The following is a 10,273-nucleotide window of genomic DNA, read 5'->3' as shown; positions in this document are numbered from 1 at the left end:
AAACTATAATTTTATATTTATATTGATATAAGACATTGTGTTTTTTTAAGAACGGAAGCGTGATTCCAAAACGGAATCGTAAGCTTCCAACGTGTTTTTAAAGAGAATATTTTAGAAGCGTTTTGGAAGCGAGATTCCGTAAGCTTTCACAAGGTTCTGATTCCGGTTCCAAAGCGAGAAACAGACATCCGATGAAGCTTCAGTGCAACATAGCTTACGTGATACTAAAATGATTGTTAATATTTATGCATTTATCTCACAAATTTATTTTCTATGCTATTATTTAATTATTCACTGTCTCATAGTGTCAATTTCGTAAGTGTAATTATATTCATATTTAATAAAATTCCATAAACCATTTAATGGTGTTTCTCACGCTATTTAGTATCATATATTATATATCTATTCTATTAAAAAATCATCCTTTAAAAATAGCCCTTAATTTGTCCTAATAAAGTAATAATTACTTATAACTTATGCCACTAAATTAACAATTATTAACTAATTAATAATAAATCATTTATTTTATTAGATTATTCTCTAACCAAATTTATGATTATTTTCTAATTGGATTATTATCTAACCGGATTATTCTCTAATCAATTTTACAATAAAATTAAATAGATTTATTTAAAATGTGACATACAAACTTTAATTTTTAATATATTTATGTTTTTATTATTTAATTTGACATACAAATTTAATATACATAAACATACTAATTGATGGTTTAATTTATAGATAAATATATAATTTTAATGTAGTTAAAAAATAATGGACGAATATGTTATATAAATATTATTTTGATTGGTTGAATATTCAATTACAATATGAACAAAACCAAATTACAGAAAATTGAAAACCATTGATTTATCACTAATGTTATATATTAGAAATCGAACAAACATCCATACATGTTTGTGCAATCATTACATATTTTTACATTATAAAAAAATTTCATTTGTCAATTCTCTTAAAACAAACACCCCGTCGCACGGGTCAAACTCTAGTAATTACTTAAAATATCATATAGAGATAACATCAAATATTATTTTAAGAAATTTAAATTTATTCGAACAAAATCTTACATTTCTATCTAACTGTTGGCAAAATTAGTCAAGTATCTTGACCAAAATCAAATAAAGAATAAAGTCAAGTATATCTGAATAAAAACTGAATTTCGAGATAATCAAGATATCGATCACATTCATTTTTAGCGTATCAGAATCACGTAGTTATAGAATTTTATTATTTTCCCTGGTTGAATAAAACACACTATTTTTTTCTAAAACAGATATCATGATTTAAAAACTGCAGAGATTCAGAGAATGTCGCTTATTAAAATCCGGAAATATAACGACACTGTTTATGATTGATAATCCTCTAACAACATGGAAAGTTGACCACACATTAACTGCGCAAGGATCTGGACCATTAGATTAAAATTAAAAGCCATATGAACCGTTAGATGTAGCTTAAAACTTGAAGCTAGTAGAGAGTCAGGTCCAAGATGGACCCCACATTCCACCTTTAACCTCTATCTCTTTCTCCTCCCACTGCTATGCAAGCTCCTCCCCTTAAAAAAAAAGCAAAGACACTTCACAAAGAAGAAACAAAACTCATCTCTTCACGCTTCCACACTCGTTTTCTCGTTTTCTCGTTTATCATTAGTTCCCTCTCTTAAGAATTTTAAGACAAGTTAGAGAAGTAGTTTAACTTCAGGTTTTCTGTCTCTGAGACCACATTTTTTTTTTCTTCCACTTTTTTGAAATCACATTCATTTTTTTCTTTATTTATCGCCATTTTTTATGTAAAACTGTTGCAAAAGCGTGTTCTTCAGAGCAGGGAGATGGTGAGAGACACACTGCTTCTGTTGTGTCTGCTAGTTTCCACTTGTCTCTTCACTTCTTCATCTGCCCAATCTCCAGGTAATTGTCTTTTTTTTTGGAGCACTTTCTGATGTGTTCTTACTTGTAATGGATGTAAACATAACAAGGGTCTTAGAAAAAACTTTCCTTTGAATCACAAATCTCAAGAGCTTTGGTGTTTGTATGTTTAGTTGAATTCAAGTAGAGAAAAAGATTGAGTCTTTGTTGGATTTGAAGTCAATTCTATCATAAAGTATGAAACTTTATTTGTTGTTATTGTTGTTGATAAGGGCAGGTTTTGTGATTATAAAGATGGAGTCTTTATGAGATTTGAACTCAATTCTAACATAAAGAATGAAACTTTACTTGTTCTTGTTGATAAGGGCAGGTTTTGTGAGCTTGGACTGTGGAGGCGCAGAGCCATTCACCGACGAACTCGGACTCAAATGGTCACCAGACACTCACCTCCTCTTCGGCACAACCGCTACAATCTCTTCCCTTAACCAAACCAAAACACAGTACACAACTCTAAGACACTTCCCCGCCGAAGATTCAAGAAAATACTGCTACACACTCAACGTCACAAGCCGTAACCGTTACCTCATCAGAGCCACTTTCCTCTACGGCAACTTCGACAACAACAACGTGTACCCCAAGTTCGACATCTCCCTCGGAGCCACTCACTGGACCACCGTCGTCATCTCAGACGCCAACCTCATCGAAAAGGCAGAGCTCGTGTTCCTCGCTTTAGCTCCTAGCGTTAGCGTTTGTCTGTCAAACGCCACTACAGGACAGCCGTTTATCTCAACACTCGAGCTCAGACAGCTAAACGGCTCAATGTACTTAACCGAGTACGAAGACAGGTTCCATCTAAGCGTGGCTGCTCGGATTAACTTCGGCGCAGAGACTGAAGATCCTGTACGGTATCCAGACGATCCCTACGATAGAATATGGGAGTCTGATCTTGTCAAAAGAGCTAACTATCTCGTCGACGTGGCTGCTGGGACCAAGCGTGTGTCCACCGCACTGGCTATTGAAGCAGGTGGCAACGATAGACCGCCGGAGAAGGTTATGCAGACGGCCGTGGTGGGGACCAACGGGTCTTTAACTTACAGGATGAACCTCGAGGGGTTCCCTGGCTACGGCTGGGCGTTCACTTACTTCGCTGAGATTGAGGATTTGGCTGATGACAAGTCGAGGAAGTTCAGGTTGGTTCTGCCTGACCAGCCTGACTATAGCAAAGCGATTGTTAACATAAGGGAGAACACTCAGAGAGCGTTCAAGGTTTATGAGCCTGGGTACTATAACATAACCCTTCCTTACGTGCTCAACTTTCGGTTCGCGAAGACGGCTGATTCATCTAGAGGGCCTATTCTGAATGCTATGGAGATTTGTAAGTATCTGGAGAAGACGGATGGTTCAGTAGATGGTGAGTTTTGCATTCTTAGTGTTGTGGTGCTCACATTTGATGAATCTAAAATGATTGCTTGTGATGCAGCAACTGTTATGGCTAATGTGGCGTCTCTGTATTCTTCAACCGAATGGGGTCAGGAAGGTGGTGATCCATGTTTACCTTCACCGTGGTCGTGGGTGGTATGTAACTCGGATCCGCAACCAAGAGTTGTTGCCGTGTAAGGATGTCTATCCCTGCTTGCTCAGTAGAATTTGCACATATGTTTCAACCAATGTTCAACAAATCGTCAGGGCAGTAACAAAACTATGATTTGTTTAGTATATATATTGATATTTTAGTTTTTGAGTTTAGTTACAAAATTATTTTGATGAATTATCAAAATAAAATAAATTAGACTAATTTATGAATTTGTACTTACATTATTTACTTACTTTAACAGATTTCTACTAATTTAGATCGATTTAAAACAGATTTAAACACCTTTAGAACAGTTTAAACCGATTTAGAAAGGTTTAAAAACGATTTAAGTCGTATAAATCAGATTTTAAGCCTTCTGGGTGCTGCTTAGATGATTTTTGACTATGTTATGGTTCACTTATTTTCCTTTGCCTGTTGTTAACTGCAGAAAGCTGTCGAATAAGAACATGACAGGAGAGATACCATCTGACTTGACAAAGTTAACTGGTTTGGTTGAGTTGTAAGTGTACTTATCTCTTGGGACTCTTGTTGTATCTTTGGGTTTGTTATTGATGTTTCAACTTTTGTCGATGGCAGGTGGCTTGATGGGAACTCTCTAACGGGTCAAATACCAGATTTCTCTCGGTGCACAAACCTGAAGATAATGTAAAAAAGAAAACAAAACACTCTCTTCCGGATTTTGTAGTGTCTATTGGTTTTTATATGGATTGTTTTTATGTGGCAGACACCTCGAGAACAACCGACTAATCGGAAAGATCCCTTCCCCGTTGGCTAAACTACCAAATCTGACGGAAGTGTAAGCTACTTAGACTTCTTGATATGGTGGAAAATACATTTGTGTGCACCGCACCTTAACCTGCATTGAGTGTTGCAGGTACCTGCAGAACAATATGTTAAGTGGGACAATACCATCACGCCTCAAAAACGTGTACTCGAAGTAAGTATCTTGTCCCTTTCAAGTACAGAGTTAAGCTGCTTTAAACACTATTAGTAGCTTATAAGTTCCTCTATCTTTGTGTGTTTGCAGCGTAACTGGTAACCTTAACCTTAAAGAACGTGGAGATAAAGGGAAGAAGCTAGGTGTCATCATTGGTGCATCATTTGGTGCTTGTGTTCTTCTTATCGCCACAATCTTTTCTTGCATCTGGTTGTGCAAAGCTAACAAGAACAGCAAGAGGAAAACTTCGGCCGAGTTAACGAACCGTCCCTTGCATGTTCAAAGAGCATCATCTACCCTGAGTGATGCACACGGAGACGCTGCACAGTGCTTCACACTATATGAGATAGAGGAAGCCACAAAGAAGTTTGAGAAGAGGATTGGTTCGGGAGGTTTTGGGATTGTGTACTACGGGAAAACACGAGAGGGGAAGGAGATTGCTGTTAAAGTTCTTGGTAATAACTCTTTCCAGGGAAAGAAAGAGTTCGCAAACGAGGTATTATACACATGCCTTAAACCACAAGTATCAAGGTTTTGTTTTTGCTTAGGATGTAACAAGAGTTTTGTTCAGGTTACATTACTGTCAAGGATACATCATAGAAACCTAGTGCAGTTTCTTGGTTATTGCGAAGAAGAGGGAAGAAACATGCTTGTGTATGAGTTCATGCACAACGGGACTTTGAAGGAGCATCTCTACAGTGTGGTACCACGAGAGAGGAGAATCGGTTGGATTAAACGGCTTGAGATAGCTGAAGATGCAGCCAGAGGGATTGAGTATCTACACACAGGGTGTGTACCAGCGATCATACACAGAGATCTCAAGACAAGTAACATCTTACTAGATAAACACAATAGGGCAAAGGTTTCAGACTTCGGTTTGTCCAAGTTCGCAGTTGATGGAGCCTCACATGTCTCCAGCATTGTCCGTGGCACAGTTGGATATCTAGACCCTGAGTAAGCTATAGACGCATAACTAACGCCACATATCTTTAACTTGACACTAACATTAATGTTGTTTTAAGGTACTATATATCGCAACAGTTAACGGAGAAGAGTGACGTATACAGCTTTGGAGTCATTCTTCTTGAGCTTATATCAGGCCAAGAAGCCATTTCTAATGAAAACTTCGGAGCCAACTGCAGAAACATAGTCCAATGGGTTAGTTGCATTTTATTTTATTTTCTTGCTTTTCGGTTTTTGTTTGTTGAGATCCCATAGAAATGTTTATCACTAATTGGTTTTAAGTGGAAAGTTCAGAAAATTTAAAATGGTATTAGAGCTTCGGGTCCAAAAAGAGATTATTACCGGTCTTTAAAGTGGATTCGGTTTGGTTTGTGTAGGCCAAGATGCATATAGAGAACGGGGACATCAGAGGGATCATTGATCCAGCACTAGCTGAAGATGATTACAGTCTCCAGTCAATGTGGAAGATAGCAGAGAAGGCGTTGCTCTGTGTGAGACCTCACGGGAACATGAGACCCTCCATGTCTGAGGTGCAGAAAGATATTCAAGACGCTATAAGGATTGAGAAGGAAGCTTTGGCCGCCAGAGGAGGCTTATCAGATGAGTTTTCTAGGAGCTCGGCGCATTCGTCGTCTCTCAACATGGGAATGCATGACTTGGCTGGTTCGCAGAACTTTGTGGCTATTGATGAGTCTGTGTTGCAGCCAAAAGCTAGGTAGTTGCAGGATTCAGCTTTTGTACAGATGCATCACTTTCACTCATGTTTTACTTTAACCTTTGACTGGCTTTTCTATACTATTATTCTGTTTAGGCACGTGCGTTCAAGTAGTTTGGTTTTCGGATAGTTCAGTTTGACCAAAAAGTTGGTTTTTTAATATTTTTTTATTGAAACTAACCGAAATTTTTTATTTTGATTATACTTTGGTTGAAAATTTGGTTAAAATTGATTAAATTTGGGTAATTTTGGCTAGGTCGGCTAATTTGTTTCTTGGTTAATTTGTTTTGAAATTTTGGTTAATTAGGTTTGTTTAGTTAGAATCTTTTTTTTTCCTTGAAAAACCGAAATATCCGATTACCAAATCATAAACCAAATTTTTTTATAAACCTGTCAGAATTGAACCAAACTTGTACCCGAATGGCTTGGTTTGGTTCAAAACCGCAGGCCTAATTCTGTTGTTGCGTTCCAAGTAAACAACCAAAGTTCAGCTTCATAAATGTTGATCAGAGTTTGAGCTTAGTCACATAGACAAAGAAGCTAAAGCAGTTCACAATACAGCTTAGGGAACTAAAACATGTCTACACATTGAAACTTAAAGAAAAAACAACAAAGCGAAAATTAAAGACAACAATGATAGATTTTTTTTTGTTCTGACTTCAGTTAATCACTTCTGACTCTTCTTCAACAACACACCAAACTTCTTAAGCATACTCCCATTCTTCTTCTTCGGCGAAGAAGACAAGTCATCATCAGTTTCATCTCTATAAGGAGACATCATGTTCACATTCCTCCTCAACGGACTCTCCAGCGACCCCGTTCTCTCCACATACTTCCCATTACCGTTACTGTTGTTGTTACCACCAGAGAGCATAGAAGCTGCAGCTTCAGCCGCTTTCCTCCACTGATCACACTGAACCTTAAGTCTCCTAAGCTCACCTTCTAGCTCCGTGTTAGTCACTTGCGCTGCTCCTAGCTGTTCCCTCGCGTTCTCCGCTCTCTTCCCGCTCTTATCAGCTTCCTCACTCAAACTCCCAACCCTCTCCAAGGCTTCCTCCTTCTCCCTCCCCATCTTCTCCATCTCGCTCCTTAGACTCTGCAGCTCCATCTCCTTGTCCATTAGATTCCCTCTCAGCTCCATCATATCACTCTCCACCTTCTTGTTCTCCCCCCTAACCTCCTCAGCTTCTTTGATTTTCAAGTTGAGTAACTCGTTCTCATCAACCAGTATCCTCAGCTTAGCTTCTTTATCCATCAACCGTTCATGCAAAGCCTCTCTCTCAGCTTTAATTCTCTTCAGCTCTTCATCTAACTCAGCCTCTCTCTCCGCGTATCCGGACTTAACAACCTCCACTTGCTCATAAGCGCTTCGTATCTGCAACGTGCTTTGTATATACTCTTCGTGATACCTTCTCTCAGTCACTTCCACTGCATTCTTCAGCTGGCTAATCTCTTCCCTCGCAGCGTTTATCTCTGAATCATCCTCCTCATTAGTGCTACCTCGTTCTTCCTCCAGCTGTCTCACAAGCTCCTCTAACGACTTCACCTCGGATCTACACTGCTCTAGCTCGGTCGTAAGGGCGTTGCAAACTTCAGACATCTTCATCCCATCCGAACGCAGCATCTCAAGAGTCAAGTTAGCTATCTCCAACTGCTTCTCAGTTGCTGAAACAACCTCATGCGCCTTAGCTTCTCCTTCCTTTGCGTCGTACACCTCAACTCTAAGCTCCTCGACGAGAGACAGCGTCTCTTTAAGTTCCATCCTAACTGACTCGGATTCAGACACCTGCGCTTTGAGTTTCTGGACCTCGCTCATCGCGGAAGCTAACGCGGCGGAGTCCATGGTGTGCTGTCTCTGCATTGCTTCGAGTTCGGACTGCCACGCTTTGTCTCGCTCTTGGGAGAGTTTGCGGAGCTCGTCGATTCTTGAGTCCTCTGAGGCGTTGATCTCTAGGAGCTGCTGTTTTGTTTCGTTTGCTTCGTCTTGAGCTTTGTTCTTGGAAGCTTCTGAAGCGGTTAGCTGTTCCTTGGCCTTCTTTAGCTCCTCTTGCAGCTGAGATAGCTGAGATGCCGCTGCTTCTGGTGTTCCCCATGTTCGTCTCTTCTGAATCTTGCATGCATGAACAACAACAAATACAAAACAACTCAATTATATATATATTTTAATTTATAAAAGATATATTTAGTTTTTGGGGTTTAATTATTAAATTATCAATATTAGATATGCAAAACAAAACAAAAAGACAAAGTTTGTGGACTTGTACTAACTTTATTACTTAATTTAACATATTAAACTAATTTAGATCGATTAAAACCGATTTAGAATGGTTCAATCGATTTGAGTCTAATAAATTCGAAAATCTTTTCGGCTAGGACGATTTGCACCTAGACCGATTTTAGAACCATGGTACAAACTATACATTATTGTTCCAGACTTAACAACTTTCAAGGGTTCAGTTAGTTGTTGTAAGAAAAAATACACAAAAACCAAAGAGATACTTTAGCATGAATCAGAACCATAATTGAGTATCAAGCTCTCTACAGTACTAATTTAGTGAACGGTCCATAACTGAGACAAGTATGAGTCAAAGCATATAGGTAACGATCAAGAAAAGCCTTTTGTAAAAGCTACTACTAGTACCTCATTTACAGGGGCTTTTGGAGAACGACGATCAGCAACTACTTTTGGGCTCTGTGTTTTAGGCGTCCTGATTTTCGGGTTGGGAGATGAAACAGGGTCAGCATCTGCAGTTTTGAGCTTACGAGCAGTCCTAGGAGTTGCTGTAGGAGACTTCTTCTGAGGCACCTCTAACGATCCAGGCCTATCATAATCACAATGAAAAAACAACCAACAACTCAGTCCCAGTGACCATAACAAAGACAGTAAAAGAACAGAACAGGGAAAGCTGTGGACAAGAGTGAGGATTGTTATTATTATCACCTCGGTTTTGGAGTCTGCATTGTTTGTGATTAGAGTTTGAAAACACTCCCTTTGAAGAAGAGCCTGGCAAATAAGAAACTGTGTATGTGTGTGTGAGAAAGAAGCAAGAAACACACACACAAATCTGTATTATAAGATATTATCATAAGCAGCATATACAACAAACTCAACCGAAGTACAAAACTTAAGCAAGTATACAGAAAAGACCTAACAAACTAAAACTACACTAGCTTCAAAGAGACTCCATCTGAAACTAACTACCACACTACCACCAAACCAAGGCAACAAGACAAACATTAAAAATAAACTGTTCACATTCAAGATAAGTTTCAATCTAATCACAGAGATAAACCAAGTTACAAGCAAAGAAAGTACGTTTCTAAATCCCACATAAATCTATTTTAGTTGTCAAGTCATAAATTTTTAGAATTTTTTAATGTCTTCAAATTTTGGAATCTTTGGTGGGAGAAAATAACATTATCTGTCATTTAGTTAACGGTGGGTTCTGGTTTTATTAGGTGTATTTTCCCCAAAATAGCTATAACAGATCTTTAAGAAGAGAAAAAAAAAAGCAAAACAAATTTGAATTTAAGCCACAGAAAATAATTTTCTTAAAAAGAAAACAACAGAGAAACGCTTTGCATTTTTCCTGGAAAAATTATTATTAAAAGTTTTTGGCTGAATCTTCAAGCTTAATAACAATCCAAAAAGAAACAGATGTCTAATTTTCAGAGGAGAGTAAACATAATATTTAAACCAAACTCTAAAAGATTTGTACTTTCTGCAGCATAATAATGCATAAAAAAATTGATTTAAATTTTAGGTATATTAAACACATCAAATCTTTTACCAAATAGTCTGTGAGAGGATCATTTGAAAGCTAATTCAAAGAAGAGAAAGTAGTGTTCAATGTTCATCACCTGCAAAACTGTAGCTTCAGCTGCTTCTCTCTTTTGGTCCAAAATGCTTTAAGAACAGAGAGAGAGATCGGAGATACTAAGATATGGAAATAAAAAGAGGAAAGGACCAAACTTTGAAGAGCTTTCAGACCAATTGAGCTTCAGACATGAATCTTCTTCTCTCTTTGTCCCTATTGTTGTTCTCTTACTGGACTCTGCTCGTTTCCCCAAGTCTTTTTTTCTTTCTTTTTTTTTCCACTGAACTGTCTATTTGTTTACATTAATATCCAGAAAGAGAAAATAGAAACCTGTGCAGAAAAATAGATCTCTGTGAAATC

The 10,273-nt window shown here is 38.0% G+C and overlaps 2 protein-coding genes across 5 annotated transcripts; one reads left to right on the top strand and one right to left on the bottom strand.

Moving 5' to 3' along the window:
• The first annotated feature begins 1,568 nt into the window (after window positions 1–1,568).
• LOC106342403 (probable LRR receptor-like serine/threonine-protein kinase At1g67720) lies at window positions 1,569–6,224 on the top strand. The gene is made up of 11 exons (XM_013781321.1): window positions 1,569–1,928; window positions 2,257–3,297; window positions 3,367–3,499; window positions 3,908–3,979; window positions 4,057–4,125; window positions 4,205–4,276; window positions 4,355–4,417; window positions 4,508–4,913; window positions 4,989–5,371; window positions 5,440–5,575; window positions 5,758–6,224. Exons 1-11 carry the CDS (start codon window positions 1,850–1,852, stop codon window positions 6,097–6,099), a joined length of 2,796 nt encoding a protein of 931 aa, XP_013636775.1. The 5' UTR covers window positions 1,569–1,849; the 3' UTR covers window positions 6,100–6,224.
• A 346-nt stretch (window positions 6,225–6,570) lies between these two features.
• On the bottom strand, window positions 6,571–10,224 carry LOC106342480 (interactor of constitutive active ROPs 2, chloroplastic). Of its 4 annotated transcripts, none has more exons than XM_013781427.1 (4): window positions 9,957–10,224; window positions 9,037–9,099; window positions 8,737–8,917; window positions 6,571–8,205 (listed from the first exon to the last, which is right to left on the bottom strand). In XM_013781427.1, the coding sequence occupies exons 2-4, from the start codon at window positions 9,054–9,056 to the stop codon at window positions 6,763–6,765; spliced, it is 1,644 nt and encodes a 547-aa protein (XP_013636881.1). In that variant the 5' UTR covers window positions 9,057–9,099; window positions 9,957–10,224; the 3' UTR covers window positions 6,571–6,762. The 4 variants fall into 4 exon arrangements, with proteins under 4 accessions (XP_013636881.1, XP_013636882.1, XP_013636879.1 ...); XM_013781428.1 differs by having other exon boundaries at window positions 6,571–8,199; window positions 9,037–9,160; window positions 9,957–10,190; XM_013781425.1 differs by having other exon boundaries at window positions 6,582–8,205; window positions 9,037–9,160; window positions 9,957–10,190.
• Window positions 10,225–10,273: the final 49 nt, after the last annotated feature.

Source organism: Brassica oleracea, chromosome C4 (assembly GCF_000695525.1).
Source record: "Brassica oleracea var. oleracea cultivar TO1000 chromosome C4, BOL, whole genome shotgun sequence".
Lineage (NCBI taxonomy): Eukaryota > Viridiplantae > Streptophyta > Magnoliopsida > Brassicales > Brassicaceae > Brassica > Brassica oleracea.
The sequence above is the reverse complement of the archived record's forward strand: the minus strand, read 5'-3'. Positions and strand labels throughout refer to the sequence as shown.

Coding starts and splice junctions, on each gene's coding strand:
- LOC106342403 (XM_013781321.1), top strand. CDS start 1,850: ATGGTGAGAGACACACTGCTTCTGTTGTGTCTGCTAGTTTCCACTTGT. Junction 3,298..3,366: donor GACGGATGGTTCAGTAGATG/GTGAGTTTTGCA, acceptor CTTGTGATGCAG/CAACTGTTATGGCTAATGTG. Junction 4,418..4,507: donor CTCAAAAACGTGTACTCGAA/GTAAGTATCTTG, acceptor GTGTGTTTGCAG/CGTAACTGGTAACCTTAACC.
- LOC106342480 (XM_013781427.1), bottom strand. CDS start 9,056: ATGCAGACTCCAAAACCGAG. Junction 8,918..9,036: donor ATGCAGACTCCAAAACCGAG/GTGATAATAATA, acceptor TGATTATGATAG/GCCTGGATCGTTAGAGGTGC. Junction 8,206..8,736: donor CAAAAGCCCCTGTAAATGAG/GTACTAGTAGTA, acceptor CATGCATGCAAG/ATTCAGAAGAGACGAACATG.